Source organism: Lissotriton vulgaris, chromosome 2_2 (genome assembly GCF_964263255.1).
Source record: "Lissotriton vulgaris chromosome 2_2, aLisVul1.2, whole genome shotgun sequence".
NCBI classification, from domain to species: domain Eukaryota; kingdom Metazoa; phylum Chordata; class Amphibia; order Caudata; family Salamandridae; genus Lissotriton; species Lissotriton vulgaris.
Genome location: NC_141688.1, coordinates 131,917,215 through 131,934,505, shown reverse-complemented (window position 1 = coordinate 131,934,505; position 17,291 = coordinate 131,917,215). Strand labels below are relative to the sequence as shown.

At 45.6% G+C, this 17,291-nt stretch overlaps 1 protein-coding gene across 4 annotated transcripts in view; it reads left to right on the top strand.

Moving 5' to 3' along the window:
- The window catches only part of TLN2 (talin 2), a 598,939-nt gene that overhangs the window by 153,371 nt on the left and 428,277 nt on the right, over positions 1-17,291 (top strand). For all 4 annotated transcript variants that reach the window (XM_086959469.1, XM_086959467.1, XM_086959468.1 and 1 more), the window contains exons 12-15: positions 165-345; positions 4,410-4,523; positions 6,285-6,393; positions 10,680-10,888. In XM_086959469.1, coding sequence (XP_086815595.1) covers positions 165-345; positions 4,410-4,523; positions 6,285-6,393; positions 10,680-10,888 — 613 coding nt within the window. The remainder of the gene's footprint in view (positions 1-164; positions 346-4,409; positions 4,524-6,284; positions 6,394-10,679; positions 10,889-17,291) is intronic.

The following is a 17,291-nucleotide window of genomic DNA, read 5'->3' as shown; positions in this document are numbered from 1 at the left end:
GTAATTCACCATTTATTGCCATAGATAAGTGGATTTAATGCTATTGACCTTGAATACGTTAGTCCCATATTTTCACTAAATGGTGGTGTTTTGCATATTTAAATTGTAAAAAAAAGTTTTTTAAAGAAGTACCACGCTGTGCTGATTTTTTTCTTTTGTCGTAGATCTACAATCCTCCAACAGCAATTTAATCGCACTGGCAAGGTGGAGACTGGTTCGGTGGCCCTCCCTGCAGTCATGCGCTCAGGCTCCAGCGGGCCCGAAACTTTCAATGTCGGCAGCATGCCATCCCCCCAGCAGCAAGTCATGATTGGGCAGATGCACAGAGGACACATGCCTCCACTGGTAAGAAAGCGGCGCTAGCATGTCAGCTTCACCACACTCAATTACTGCTAGATAAAACACAGTTTGGCTACATTACTTCAACCATCAACATTACCTAGCACATCTTCTGTGTATTGCTTTTATTTAAGTTTAATAGAAAGATAATCTTACTATTCAAAACGTTATATCCTAATAAATACCCTGATTATTTGCTTGGTTAATTTAATTGCTATTTGTCTCTAGAAGCAATAATGAAAAAGTTTGACAGAGTAGTGATTCCTGAAATCTTTCACTGTTACAAGAGCTGGAATAAAGAAAGGGCCACAGAGTGCGTCAAACACTTCTTGGCACTTCAACAATCAATATGTTAAAATGAGAGTTACGCAGATCAGTTGCTTCAGATCTGCTTAGGGCACAACTTTCTTTCCCGCTGCTTGACTTTCTGATGGCAGATTTTCACCCCCCACCCTTTTCAGGATATGGAAAGTGAGCGAGGGACGAGGGTTTTTTGAAACTGTGCTTTTCAGCTCAAAAAAGGTAGTCATGGCTAAAAAAAATTGCACCAATTATCATATTTACTAAAAAGGTAATATCCTTCCCCCTAGACCTAAAATATCTGAGTTTGATCTTTAAACATTTCCTCCAAAGAAAGCTTTAATAGTTATAAAAAAATAGTTGAAGACCTAAAATTGTTACCAAGTGAAACAAAGATCCTCGAGCCAGCTTCCTTCCTTTGCTTTCAGTGTATTAAGTGCACCTTCTCTAGCAGGGTCAGGTAGGGGAAGCCCCACCATTCAGGGCCAGTGGCCTCGTGCACAGAATGCAGCAGTGCCACCTAATCTATGAATACCCTTCAAGGCACGTGACGCGTGTGCTGATATACCTTCACATGGTATATCAGGCTACAGTGATACCTTCCCATTCGAAGTTCCGCATCTGTGAACGGGTTAATGATGTGGTAATACCGCACGTTTTCTCTTGTTGTGAACTCAAAAACCAGAATATTAAGGTCGTGGGGGATTCTCATATTTACCTTAGAGATGGAAAACTTTCCACATGTTTGGAGACTGTAAAATCCGCAGTAGAACCCACTGGTTTAATTTAATTCACAATATGGGTGATACAGGATAAGAAATTCAGCTGGTAGATTCCCCCTCTTTCCGGTCTGGATCTGCCCAGCGCTAAGACACCCTTGGGTAATGCACGCTTTATGAAATAATTTTATTCATTCATCCTGTGGATTTAGCATTGTCCTAAAAATTGTAAATGTATCCACAACCACCCACCTGAAGTCAGGCCTGCAGTCCGTCTGCCAAAGGACCTGCTGTAACTGTCTCCTGCCTCCTAGCAGTGGCCCCGTGGTCCTCCATAGCAGCCGCCAGCCCTCCTCCTGGGTGTTCTTTACCTCCATAGGTAGGCAGAGACCCTCTTAGTATCCCACCTGGATGCCGCTGCATCCTCCTCAGCTTTCTGCCATAGGATTGCCTCCACCTGTGCATCTAATACTTTGTGTGCCAGTAGGCGTCAGACGTGAAGACCACTATTAGGACATACCTTTATTTTTTTTTTATTTTTTTTTTTTTATTTTTGAAAACCTTTATTTGTGCATGAAGAAAAGAACAAATACGGGCCTACAACCGTCAGGCCGGCCACGATACTTTGTAAGCACAGGTGCAAGCATTTCGGTCCCCCAGCATCAACAGGCAAAATATCAACAGTTTATGAGCGTTACACTGGGAAAAGCCATGTCACCGGGGGAAAGGAGGAATGAAGGTTAATTTTAAAGTTTTTTATGTATTTTCATCATAAAATAAATCAGTGAAGAATAAGAACTAAGGAGATCCGAGTCCGCACATTATCTTCACAACATGGGAAAGCGGCATCATTTCTGAAAACAACGGTGGAAATTAACATCCCAGGCAATAAGGCGGTGCAAACCAAACAGCAAGATGTTCACACTAGCAGTTGCGCACCCCTTCAGCGCCGCCCCCACTCCGCCAACCCCAAACCCGGACCCAGAATCGAACCAGAGTAAGAAAGCGCAGAAAACAAAAAAAAAAGGGAAATTAAGGCCCATAGAACTAATAAGAAGTACTAAATTACCCCTCCACCCTACACCAATGCGGAGGCTACGGCCTACCCCCCCCCCAGCAGAGTGCCTGTCGCCCTTTAAAACCCGGAAATATAGACAAGAAAAGAGAGAAGGAGAAGAATGAAAGAGTAAGAAAGAAAAACTGTAACACTTATGATATAGGTTAGTGAGAAAAGAACAAACTAATCTAAACTCCCAAACAAGAAGAAGGTGGGGAGGAGCCCACTCGATATCAAAAGCGCCCGGGATCCCCGGCCATCTATAACTTCCACGCACTAGAAACCTTCCACCCCGGCAGCAGCAGCACAATAACAAATTACAATATTAATACAGATGGAAGAAATCATCTCGCGATGCGTGCCCACAACATATACAAAACAGTTCCAGTCCCATTCCCGCCAGCCCGTGAAGCAGTAGCAACAATAAACAGCCTAACCCTGGCCCGATCGCGGGTGTAAATCAAAGCAAGCTCCCCCATGGAGGCCCAGTATCCCGTGCACATAAGGACAATATGGCCGCTTAGAAGAAGGAGATGAATCAGGAGCACAAAATGGCCGCCGACAATCTTTAGAGAACCCTTTGTCCACCTTACTTAGTTCCAACAGGGCATCTGGAGCACAAAAGTTCCGCAGGGGATAAGGCGAAGGCCACAATAAATGAGCCCTCGAGGGTGCCAGGAGCTGCGCAGCCGGATACATATGCAAGCGCGATGGAGCTGGCAACAATGAGACAAGCTTCGAAGGAGGAGGAAACAAAGTATCGGAAGCAGAATAGGAGGGCAGCTGACCATAGGCGCCGGTAAAGTCAACAGCAGGCACCAAGGCATCACGTTCACATGTAGACACTGTATCCCTACATGACGGCAAAGTCAGGTCCACACCTTGCTGGAAACAAATGTTGCGCTCACGACCCGCATCAGACAGTATTGTGTCGAACTGCTCACTCAGTGTCTGGAGGCCATTACACATCTGCGAGTGGAAGTCCCGTAGGGCGGCCAGAACGGAGCCACAGGATGGTAGAGGCTGCAACCCCGCGTTGTCAATAATCCGAGCCGGTGCTGTCGAACTGGTGCATGACACAGGCAGGGCGAAGCAGTCAGCGGGCAGGGACGGGTTATCTCCCCCAAGCCGCGGGCAATCAGATGAGGTCATGATTCCGGCAGCACGGTATAATGGCCGGGGGGGAGTGTGGCAAAAACAAGCACCCTTCAGGACTATAATGCCACGAGGATCAAGTGAAGTCGAGCACCCGTCCCTTAAGGCTGCTGTGCAGCGGGTTAAACGCCAGAAGAAGGAGCCGGCAGCCTACGGCGAGCCGGACCGCTGGGCATCCCACATCGCGCACCTCCAGATCGGAGCAGGAGACCCGATCCTCCGGGGCTTACCTCACAGCCCTCAGTTTCCAGGCACAGCGTGCAGCAGTCTTTCAGCCCTCACGTTCCAGGCACAACTTGCGACAGTCCTCGGTGTGCAGTGCGGTCGGGGCCGCGCAGCCTGAAATGGCGCTGGCAGGGCAGGTCATTGCGGAGCCTCCAGGGGCCGGCGACGAGCGGCAATGGAGCGAGGGTTCAGGGCGGGGGACACCATTTCGAATGTCTCCGGCATCTGGGCAGGCTGGAATCTCGGGAAAGCACAGGAACGATCAGCTCGTCATCGCACACGTTTCGCCGCCAGGAGCGAGAAGGATAGCAAGCAGGATAATATTGCGGAGCCAAGGGCCGGCGGAGCCGGGAGCTCAAGCGTCTGCTCCGGTCGCCATCTTGGCTCCTCCCCTCCAGGACATACCTTTATTAATTGCTTTCCTAGTTCAAACTTAATACTGTCTCTGCTTACCACCAAGCATGTATTTGGGGTGGTATTGTGGGGTTTCTTTAGAGCATTCAGACACCTCAGCGATGAGGCTACTGATCTGATGATAAACCACGATGTTCACATGATGTCCCTATAGCCAGGAAATGATTCACTGTGTTGTTTCCCTTCTGTTTTATTGGCAGACCTCCGCCCAGCAGGCTCTGATGGGGACCATTAACACCAGCATGCATGCCGTGGAGCAGGCTCAGGCGGACCTGGGCCAAGTGGACAACCTGCCCCCCCTGGGCCATGACATGGTAAGCAAAGGGTCTGCGGAGGGCTGGTGAAAGCTGGCATTGCAAGGCACAACATGGGCTCCTCCATGGGAAGAGAGCAGAGTGTGTCACTCCCAGGATCTCGGAGTCAGTCAGTGCTTGTGTTGCGAAGAGTAACATGGTGGGGAGGCTAGGTGCATGTGTTTACCAGCTGGCCAGAGCTCCTGCATGTGTGAGGTATGTCCCGCCTGCTGGAAGGCTTCAGGAGATGAGCACCAGTGTTGGAAAGTTATTGCTTCCATCCTGCAGCGTTTGAAATGACTGTGCCTTCCAGGTGAAAACAGACAACCCCCTCCCCCCCTTGATTGCCTCAGTTTTTTTCTAACAAGGCCCAGTGTGTAATTTAACAAACATAAAGCAAAGCAAACACAAATCATCTTGTTTTATCCTGAATCGCAGCCCCTGGCAGCAGTTAAAAGAAAGGGCGAAGCACGCCTTTAGAAAATCTGCAGCATAATCTGTCGCCGTGGCACGGACTCAACAAATGGGACTGCTGAGCCGGATTGTGTTTATTAATAGGCTTTGCTTTGTACATGGCAATGACAACAAGTGATTGCTTTGCTGCAGGAAAGTGGCCCTATTTAAGCCAGCACCGCCTGAGGAGTGGTAAATATAGCACTAAATAGCATTGGCTAGAAGGGAAGGCGGCAGCTGACCAGCAGGGAGAATGGAACATGTGGACCTAGGAGGGGTGGACATACATGTGGCACACGTGTGCATATGTCAGGAGATGTATTGAAGAGCCTTTTTAATCTAACACTAACCCTGTCTCTATGCCCCTAGACATCCATTATTTACCAACTGCACTAGCAACATTCAAGAGGAGTGGGTGCTTGGTCTGAGCCCTCAAAACAGGGCCACTAATTCGGAAATATTAACTTGTCTGCCTCATTCTTTTGATTGGAAACAGAGCACTGCGCTCACAAGGTACAATTAAACTTCAAAGGCATTGCGTGCTTTGCTGAACCATCCCTTACTTCAACAATTAAATATATTTTAATCTTTAATTTACGTTTGCAGATAACAATCTAAGTCCCATCATGTTTGGGATCAACTCAGATCCTACAACTGGTGCATGGACCAGCTGCCTATTTCCTGCTGCTAGGGGTCCCACTGCCCTACAGGGTTGGATTCTGTCTACAACTTGCAACCCACTGTTCTTCGGAGTGTGATTGTGTGCATATTCAAGCCCACTGCACAGCAGAGGTATGGTGTGTACGTACTCCAGCCATTTCCTTCAGAGTGACAGTGTGTACATACCCCAGCCCACTACTATAGAGATCTCAACTCTCTGTGCATATTCCAGACCACTGCCCTTCAGGGTATGAGTAAGTACATATTCCATCCCACTGCCCTTCAGGGTATGAGTAAGTGCATATTCCATCCCACTGCCCTTCAGGGTATGAGTAAGTACATATTCCAGCTCTTCAGCCGACTGCCCTGCAGAGGGGGACAGTATGTACATACTCCAGTCCAGTTTGCCTGAGAGCAAAAACACCCCAGCTCATCGCCCTTCAGAATTGAGATTTGTGTACATTCTTCAGCCCACTTCCCTGCTGAGTGACTTGAGGGATGATGTGTACATACTCCAGGTAGAATATGTTCATGCTTCAACTCTTTTTTAATATATTGATGAAGTGAGTGAGAGCTAAGCATGTGAGATCCATGGTCTTTTTTATGTTCTTTATCTTTCCAAATCTTTAGAATTTTAACATATGTGCTATTTATGAAATTGCATTTCAGGCTTCAAAGGTTTGGATTCAGAACAAAGTTGATGAGTCGAAACATGAAATCCACTCTCAAGTCGACGCCATAACTGCAGGAACAGCATCGGTTGTGAATCTCACAGCGGGTGAGTCGAGTGAGATTGAATGGTACACTTGTGTAACAAAAAATGCAGCATAGATGCAGCTACTTCGTACACTGAATTTAATTGCAGTGTCGAGCTGTGATTGAGTGTCATTTTACAAGGATAGCCTGGCTTGTACCCCCAAAAGACAATTACAGGGGTATCTTTGATGGAAGTGGGTGCATCATTCTATTAGTTTGGACAGCTAAGCTGGTAACTCCCCTGGAGCCAATTACAGGTGCATCAATGATGCAAGGATCCAGATCACTCTGTGAGGAAGGACAGCCAGACTGGTACCCCCAAGAGACAATTACAGGGGTATCTTTGATGGAAGTGGGTGCATCATTCTATTAGTTTGGACAGCTAAGCTGGTAACTCCCCTGGAGACAATTACAGGTGCATCTATGATGCAAGGATCCAGATCACTCTGTGAGGAAGGACAGCCAGACTGGTACCCCCAAGAGACAATTACAGGGGTATCTTTGATGGAAGTGGGTGCATCATTCTATTAGTTTGGACAGCTAAGCTGGTAACTCCCCTGGAGACAATTACAGGTGCATCAATGATGCAAGGATCCAGATCACTCTGTGAGGAAGGACAGCCAGACTGGTACCCCCAAGAGACAATTACAGGGGTATCTTTGATGGAAGTGGGTGCATCATTCTATTAGTTTGGACAGCTAAGCTGGTAACTCCCCTGGAGACAATTACAGGTGCATCAATGATGCAAGGATCCAGATCACTCTGTGAGGAAGGACAGCCAGACTGGTACCCCCAAGAGACAATTACAGGTGTATCCTTGATGGAAGTGGGTGCATCATTCTATTAGTTTGGACAGCTAAGCTGGTAACTCCCCTGGAGACAATTACAGGTGCATCAATGATGCAAGGATCCAGATCACTCTGTGAGGAAGGACAGCCAGACTGGTACCCCCAAGAGACAATTACAGGGGTATCTTTGATGGAAGTGGGTGCATCATTCTATTAGTTTGGACAGCTAAGCTGGTAACTCCCCTGGAGACAATTACAGGTGCATCAATGATGCAAGGATCCAGATCACTCTGTGAGGAAGGACAGCCAGACTGGTACCCCCAAGAGACAATTACAGGGGTATCTTTGATGGAAGTGGGTGCATCATTCTATTAGTTTGGACAGCTAAGCTGGTAACTCCCCTGGAGACAATTACAGGTGCATCTATGATGCAAGGATCCAGATCACTCTGTAGGGAAGGACAGCCAGACTGGTACCCCCAAGAGACAATTACAGGGGTATCTTTGATGGAAGTGGGTGCATCATTCTATTAGTTTGGACCGCTAAGCTGGTAACTCCCCTGGAGACAATTACAGGTGCATCAATGATGCAAGGATCCAGATCACTCTGTGAGGAAGGACAGCCAGACTGGTACCCCCAAGAGACAATTACAGGGGTATCTTTGATGGAAGTGGGTGCATCATTCTATTAGTTTGGACAGCTAAGCTGGTAACTCCCCTGGAGACAATTACAGGTGCATCAATGATGCAAGGATCCAGATCACTCTGTGAGGAAGGACAGCCAGACTGGTACCCCCAAGAGACAATTACAGGGGTATCTTTGATGGAAGTGGGTGCATCATTCTATTAGTTTGGACAGCTAAGCTGGTAACTCCCCTGGAGACAATTACAGGTGCATCAATGATGCAAGGATCCAGATCACTCCGTGAGGAAGGACAGCCAGACTGGTACCCCCAAGAGACAATTACAGGGGTATCTTTGATGGAAGTGGGTGCATCATTCTATTAGTTTGGACCGCTAAGCTGGTAACTCCCCTGGAGACAATTACAGGTGCATCAATGATGCAAGGATCCAGATCACTCTGTGAGGAAGGACAGCCAGACTGGTACCCCCAAGAGACAATTACAGGGGTATCTTTGATGGAAGTGGGTGCATCATTCTATTAGTTTGGACAGCTAAGCTGGTAACTCCCCTGGAGACAATTACAGGTGCATCAATGATGCAAGGATCCAGATCACTCTGTGAGGAAGGACAGCCAGACTGGTACCCCCAAGAGACAATTACAGGAGTATCTTTGATGGAAGTGGGTGCATCATTCTATTAGTTTGGACAGCTAAGCTGGTAACTCCCCTGGAGACAATTACAGGTGCATCTATGATGCAAGGATCCAGATCACTCTGTGAGGAAGGACAACCAGACTGGTACCCCCAAGAGACAATTCTAGGTGTGTCTGTGATGGAAGGACGTGCATCATTCTGTGAGGAAGGATTGCCAGACTTATCACAGACAGATACAGGTGTATCTATGATGGAAGCGAGGTACAACCAAGCTGGTACCTCCAAGAGACCATTCCATCATCATTCTACGAGGAAGGATAGTCAAGCTGGAGTAACTTCAGTAAGAGTGTGCATCATGCTGTTAGGATGGATAGCCAGAATAATTACAGACAAATACCAATGTATCCATGATGGAAGAGAGGGATGGCCGAGCTGGTACCTCCAAGAGACAACTACAGGTGTCTATGACAGAAGGGTATGCATCATTCTATCAGGAAGGATAGTCAGGCTAGTACCTCCAGTAAGAGTTTGCATCATTCTGTTGGGAGGATAGTTACAAAGACACATCAAAATAGACATACTGCACATTCTATGTTGTGTGGTATTTTTAGAGCTCACACTCCCTGGGTGTCATGGCACTGTAGAGGGCACTGACAAGACCAAACTATTAGTAACAAGTAAACATACCATTATAAAGAAACCCTAATATTTTAGGTTCACAAGCATATATTGCATCATCCGTTATATATGTGCTCACACAGTGCACCCACATGTGAGAGACCTTTTTTTGTTTTGTTTGCTTCTTCTAAGAGTGGAAAGTTGGCGCTGCTGGGCTGTGAGAAACCAACTTAAAGATGAGCCATCAGAAGCCGCCCCATGCTGGAGGCATTCTAGCAGCTGTGGGTTTCATAGCATGAAGGGGTTGACTGAAGGACAGAGGCAGCCCTGGGGGTTACTTGCTTAGAGGTGGAGTTTGGTCCTGAATGTTTGTGCTGCTAAATGGCAATAAAAATGTTAAAATACAAAAATGTATACTACATACTGTACAGGAATTTAAAGGGACCATCTAGAGTACAGAAAAAAGTTTAGTTTACCCAGTTCTGTATCACTAACAATCGCCAGCAATAGGTAGTACAGAATGTTGCTTTTTGATGACGTTTGCTTTGGTATTTTGACCTATTGTGATATCATTCCCCAGTATTCCCTTCGAATGACTTTGAGCTATTCCAAGCCTGGAGTAATTGACCATGAACTTCGACTGTTAGCCATGTGCGGCTGTGTATGCCATTCCTGTTATCCTTTAACCTCTGCACCATGGATTCCTGAGCACAAAAGGAAGCAGAGCAAGCTTTTACAATTCCTGAAACAGTAACACACTACTTACTCTCAAGCCTTCTCAAATTTATGATATTTGTTTTAATCCAGTGCAGGTGTTGGAAGTGTGGAACATTTGTTACTGGAGAGTGCAACAAAGTTCTTTTTTTAAACTCGTTGATGGACACTCTAACACAAAAGCTTCCTTGCAAGAATATGCATAGGAGCACACCGCTGATGAGAAGCCCGGGTACTTCAAGAGAATTAGCATGTTAGCTTATCTCTCACAAGTGAAAGACGGTCCAGGTGGATTGCTGTTTGTTGTTTTTTAAGTAATTCTCACTTCAAGGGGGAGCCAGTAGAGATTGGTCAAGATGGGGAGTAATGTGTTGGGTAGTCGGCAAAGTTGGCATTTCTTCCAGTGCGCAATAGATCCAGGGAAAGGCACATTCAGGTTAGTTGTACTGAAAAATCATACTCTAGTTCCTTCCATTATGAGCCTAGTCAACATGAGCCCCTTTTAATGTTAATGAATGGCTTATTTCATATAGGTCTTGTAAGACACACTGATAGATAGATAGTAGTCTGGTAGACCCAGTGAAGTCTTCTACGATAATTTGATTGTCTTTCACTAGAGATGCTTTTTATAAACCCAAAAGCACCATTTATTAGATCCTTCCTAAATAGACAATGCTACTGCTGCATTTTTCTTTCTCTTGCTTCATTCTGACAGGTGATTGGTACTTTTTGGGATCTGAGGGCGGGTCTTATGCTAATCCTATATTCTGTAAGAGATTGTTCATTGGTTTCCACATGTCAGGATATCAGAGATACTTCTTGTTCGTCAAGACCAGTGAGATGTTTGTGTGTTTACTATAGCTAGGGTCCTGTTTGCTTTGCTTTTAATCTGAATTCCTTCATCCATTACAGGTGATCCCGTGGATACAGACTATACGGCTGTAGGCTGCGCCATCACAACCATCTCCTCCAATCTGACAGAGATGTCCAAGGGGGTGAAGCTGTTGGCTGCGCTAATGGATGATGATGTGGGAAGTGGAGAGAACCTGCTGGGCGCCGCCCGAACACTGGCTGGAGCGGTCTCTGATTTGCTGAAGGCTGTCGAGCCGGCATCAGAAGAGGTAATTCTCCTCCTGGCATTTTGTTTATTTTTTTTTAAATACAATATTTTTGTTTTTTTCCTTTCTTTTCCTTAGACCATTATTGTTTATTTGCTTATGGACTGAAATGTATGCATAGCTTCAAAATAACAAGCCTTTACAATGCAACAAGTCTCACATTTACATGAGTTTGAGTGATGGCATTGTAAATGACAATGCCTTTTATTTATGTTTTGGTTTTTGAAACATAAATAAAACGCATTGTCATTTACAATGTTAATAGCTTAAACTCACGTAAATGTGAGACCTATTGCATTGCAAATGCTTGTTCATATAAGTACCCTGTCCTTTGCCAGCCTAAGACCCTGCTCGCCTTGCAACAATACACACTGGGTGCCTTCTGGAGCCTTAATAACTGTAATAACACCATCCATGCATTATAGGACACACACCCTTTTGTTTAGTTTTATTTACTTTGGAGTCTGTTCTGGTACTGTATTCAGTTTTAGCCATTGCTCGCAAAATCTTTTAAGGCATCAACCAAAGGTCAGGGCAGAATGCTCTTTTAAAGGGGTAGGGGGTTGCAGCCAGCTGGTCCTTAAAGAGCTGTGGTCAAACAGCTTTAAGGCTGGTGCTCACAATCCCATACACACATTTCAACAAGTGTGGGTGCACTGCCTCGCTTCATAAGAATATTACCACTTGGCTGCACCATCAGTGTATTCCTCGTTTGCGGGATGCCAAGAGGGAAATTAGGATGACTCCTCAAATGTGCAGACATTCCCAAAGAAAAGCAAGGCCGATATTTAAAGAACATTTTAACTGCCCTCAGACCCTGGCCCTCCCTGCCTGCTGCAAGGCCATCCCCCCACCGGTACTCACCTGGTGCGTATGTCGTATTCACAGTGCCTGCCACTTAAGTGCTTGGGACAGATACAGAAGCTGCCGAGGAAGCAGGTCACTCCATTCTCGCAGCATTTCATGTTAGGGGTCTTTCGTAAAAAAAGACAAGCACAGGCTTTTACCAAACAGTATTCTGAAAATCTTGAGCAGTAGAGATGGATTTCCTTTCCATTAATCAATCTAGTTCTGAGAATATGCTAACAAAAAAAAGACGCCTGCTGGAGCTGCCCGCCATCTTGGAATCCAGGGCCGCTAGCATTCGGGGGAGTCCCTTCTGCGGTGACCCTTTTTCTTTTACTAATTCTTACAGAGAGGTGGTTGCTGTGACATCACAGACTCTTCAAATACCAACAGAAGGGAATCAACTTATAACTTTTCATGCAGAGAAACAGATGTCTGCATGCAACTTCGGAGGAGAGCACCATGGTGGTGCTGACAGCTGCCCGGATTACTTAATCATCAAGTGCATTGAAAATAAAAAACAAGTAATCCTTCTAATGAAAATGCGGAATTCTCCATGAGCCTTTTCTCACCTATGTAACCATCATCTTCATCCCCAAAAAACCCCCAAAACTAATATATGCAGTGCTAGACAACTTTTCTGATATAGTGACCAATTTCCCCTAACAAAACACCCTGCCGAACTAATGCGCACAGAGGGAGGCCCAAGACGGACGGACGGCGAGAGCGCACTTTTTAAAAGCAATAAAAACAGCTTGAATACTGCCGCCAGTAAATTATCCAATCTTGGTGGGCGGAGACAAAAGAAGACAAAATGGCAACAAGGAGGGACTAAGAAGCCTCCTTCACAATCAGAAGCCAGCGTTTTGCATGCAAGATGACGCTACCCAATTAAAAAGATGGGTGGGGCTTCAACTCCGCCTCCAAGAGCTTCGGAATCTGTATTGATTCCAAGAAGCTCTTGTATGACGAGAGCACCGCACGCGCTGCTTTCGCCAGGCTGAGACCTAACAATCAACATTTACAAAATGTAAATATAAATATCTTGACTAGTATTAGCAGATTTCTCTTAAAGTTTATGAGGTAGGCATAAAGGATGTCAGCAATAGAAGCTAACTTGCCTGACCTACTTTCCTGTACTGCGCAGTAATGGACTGAAGGCCCTCACAGGAGGATGAATTCCCAACCCTTTTGCTAAATATCTTTTTTTCCTGCTGTCTAAGGCAATGCAGCAAAACAGAACTATTTGTTTTTGAAAATATTTTTTTAGAAAGTCGACCAAAAGATTCCTGCAGAACTCCTCTCCGAGGGGCACCTACTGCAGTTGTCTGTGTTACTGGCTAGGTTTCATAAGTCAATGGCACAGCAGCCTTGTAAGGCCTTTTTAATTTGCAATAATGTCAGTGTGTCTTCAGCAGAGTAGCCATTCTGTATTACAGCCCTCAATGGTGGAACCACACCTTTTTAGGCATGACCCCTTATTCCCCTATTGGCCCTTTTACCTATTCAAACCCTATAAAGATACTAGGAAAAATATCATTGAAAGCTTGGAAGTTGTTGTCCAATGCTGAAGCTATCTGAAGAAATCCTGTACTAGCTTCTAGCCTCCCCCTGTACAGAAAGGCTACTGGAAAACACTTTCTTTTTTCAGTATAAGCACTACTGCAGCTTCATACGCTTGTACTGACGCCAGAATCAGTTTGGAGCATGCAGACATTTACATCTTAAAAAAGAAATCCACGTTGGACAACTGGTACTACTTTATAAGTAATTTTACCTTCATCAGCTAATCCACATCAACATTCTTCAATATCCATACAACATGTCTGTGGTGTCTTGGTTTGGACCACGACTCTGTGTCATGCCACTCATGTGTCATGCCACCCTGTTCCCTGTTGAACCTAAACGTCATCGTGGAGTGGGAGGTAAGCTAATTTTGACCAAGATGTGCAGTGGCAACTCAAAACATACTACTTTGCATACCAAATTAAATGCATTTCTGGGACTCTTCAGAGTCATGTAACAATTCTTTGAGACTGGGAACTGCTTTGCAATCAGAGCTGACTCCAAAGGTGTAAAAGATCTGGTGGAAACCCCTGCCCTGTGTGCTGACCTCGCACCAATTGAGGTCTGTTGGATAACTTTAGGATCGGTCCTCTACTCTCTGGGCCCCTCCTCAAGAGCGGACCCACTCCTTTGGGCTTGATGGCTCTGAGCTCAATGCCTCCTAACTCTTGCACCTCCACAGGCTATGGCCCCGGCACCTAGAAAGAAATCGTGGACCAAGAGGTCATCCCTGGTCTTTCCAGCACGGTCGTTATCTGCATAGCCCTTAAAGTTGGCTGAAATCAAGACGAATAAAGAGAACATTAGAGCTTGCCTTGATTAATGTTCTCTTCAGAGGGCCCAGACATTTGCCTGAGTATAGGAATTATTCGGAATCCGACTTAGATGTCATGATCATGCTCGATAAAGATTATGGTTGCAAATAAAAAGATGGTTTGGAGGCTAAGTAGACGCTTTTTCCTACATACTCTGATGCCGACCTGTATCTTAATTGACAGAATGCCAATGGACTAGATACCGCTCTAGAAGTAGACATTCATTACCCATCTGGATCCCTGCAAGAAAAACAATCCCCTTTTATTACAATTGTGTGTAAAAGTGCAGGAACTCTAGAACTGATTTTGCCCTCCAAGGAACTATATTCTAACACTTTCATAGAACTCTTGCCACCGACTTCTTCACATGCAGAGCCTTTGCTTCAGTTTGATAAGGCAGTACTGAAATCTGTTGTGGATGCCTGGTAAATGCCCTTCTCAAGCCCTGCAGTCCCCAGTCACATTACTAGATGCCATAGGCCAGATACGGATGACCCACAATTGTAGTCCCGTTGTTGGAGGAGAGCCTGGTGGTTCACGTTTCATCTTCCAAACTGAACCCTAATCCCTTCCCTTCAGCCCCTCCAGACATGGAGTCTAAGCGACTGGATGCTATGGCCGGAAAGGTTTTTGTGACAGATATTTCCACTCTTTTTAAGATACATTCTTAATAGGTTGGTGTGTCTATATCTTGTGGAAGTTGCCCCAAACTTGAACACCTGAAGACACCCTATTCTGATTTGGTCATTGATGGCTTGGATGCAGTTACTGAAGTGCAGCTTGGATTGCGGCTATTCTATGGCCATGACAATGGGCACCGCTGTCAAACTTCACCACTATGCCTGGATGTATTCTGTAGTTTGGGAGGTGTCGTGCTTCAATGGCGAGCAGCTTTTGGAAGACATACTTTCTCCTACCTGTAATGTTTCCAGAGTAGCAGGGCTACAGGTCGGTCCTGGACCTGACCTCACCTTCAAGGCAGTCAATCAGCATTGCATTGCAGGACATATCCGGGCTTTTCCTCAGCTAAGCAGTCCTTCACAAAAGGAGCTACAGAGGGAAATAACGCAGGTCGCCCTCCACTCAAAACACTATCATCAACAAAACCTGCTTATACATCGGGATGAACATCATGAGCATACCCACAACCTACTATTGGTTGAACTACTTAAGTACTAGCTCATAGATGCTGTACACACTGGGTGCTCCTATCCCTCGCTTAAAATTCTCAAATGTGTCTATCTCCCCAAGAAGTTGAATTGTGTTTGTTTCTCACACCCACAATTTTTCCACATCATGTCCAACAAAAAATGTGTGAAGGATGTGAAGGCACCTCACAGAATGGCCACCATGGGAGCTTCTGATAGGTTCTCATCAGTGTGCTCAGATTATAATTATTTTCAGCCTCCACAACAAATATGTGAAAAGTTGTGCACAACTAAATGGAGATAAAAGTTAAAAAAAAAAAGTAAAATAAGCACCGCGAAATGTGTTCATGTGCCTATCAACCTTGACCCCCTACTATAAGAGCAAGCAATATAAGAAAGGTTTTCTTGCTCCTACAATGTAAAAACGAGCTAACCAGTCACTGACCCTATTTCCAATTTTAGTCACTGCTGTGTGTTTGCTCACATTAAAAACAAGACCTACTGTCGTACTCCATCAGTTTTGTATGAGAAACCAACATGTTTCATTTCCTTTTAACAATTTACGGCAATTTCTGCAGGGGTAGGGGTCAATCCTTGCCAAACTGTGAATTCAATAATGTACCCGGTGGTTGCACCCACATTGTATACCAGCAGGCACCTTTCCTAGGTTCGTGTACGCGTCCACAATACCCCCGTGTACTTATTACGGTTGCTCTTCATCAGCCGTTCGATAGTTAGCGTCTGGCTTACTCACTACGCGCTCTCCCAGCTAAACAGGCCTGGTTGAGGCAACCCTCTCATCTACTCCAGACACCTCAGAAAATTGTCCGTCCCCATCCTGGCAGGTGTGGATTGTAGGGTTACCGTCATTAGCAACAACAGCAGATCACATTATCCTCTGTCCTTTGCCAGCTTTTCTGCTTCAAACCGTTTGTGTCCCCACTTATATCCCTTTACACCACCGCCTTCTTGTGGAGGGAGGGTCTCCTACTTTTTTGCTAATTGGAGGGCAATCAAAATGGATCTTGGGATCATCTAGTTGACCTGCATGGGCTACACCCAACACTTCCTATCCCTCCTGCTGGACTGTCCCCCTTCTACCAGAGTGTGCTCACTGTCTCACACCTCAATCCTGGAGGCCGAGGTACTCGCACTCGTCAAAGGGGATATAGAAGGGGTGCTTTTGCAAAAAAAGGGCACAGGATTTTATTTCCTTTACTTCTTGATCCTCAAGAAAGATCGAGGTTTGAGACCCATTCTGGATCTCTTTCTTCTGACCTTGCTCAGTCAACAGGACAAGTTCAAGATGCTGTCCCTGAGACAAGCTTTGCGATTGCTTGGCCTCTTTGCCTTGTGTATCCTGTTAGTTCCACATGCCAGATGGTGGATGGGGTCTGCAAAGGCATTAGCTTCAACAACAAGTGGGACTCTGCTAAGGAGCAAAGATTCCAATCCATCCAATTGTACCTAATCTGGTGACTGGGGGCTCTGTTCTCAAGGTGGGTCATCCGTTCAGCATTCTGCAAGCACGAGCTGCCATGGAGGCTTCCTCGATGGGCATTGCGCCCATCTGGGTTTCATGACAGCACAGGCCCACACAGCAACAGCGTCCTCACATGAAGGAACTTTATCTATGGGCGGCCCATGTTTCCTTGATGGCGTTTCACCCTTCCATCTCACATAACACTGTTTATATCCTATCAGATACTACCCACCATCATCAATTACATCAACTGTCAGGGTGTTGTGGAATTCTTCACCAAGTGTTGGGAGGTGATTCGTCCGTGGAAGTAGTTGCAGCAGGAGGGATTTTCCCAGTGATAACCAATCTGGCAGATTCTCTTGATGTGAAAACAAATGCGCTTTGCCTTAAAGCTTCGGGACCTTGAATTTAAACCAGTGGTGGACGGTACATAGGGGTGCAAGAGCGCCGCCGCAGCCCAAACACACAATAATGATAATTTGTTATTGCACTGTAGAAATAAAAACAAATTGACATCTGTCATTTAGAGCATTATCATTTCCTTTGTC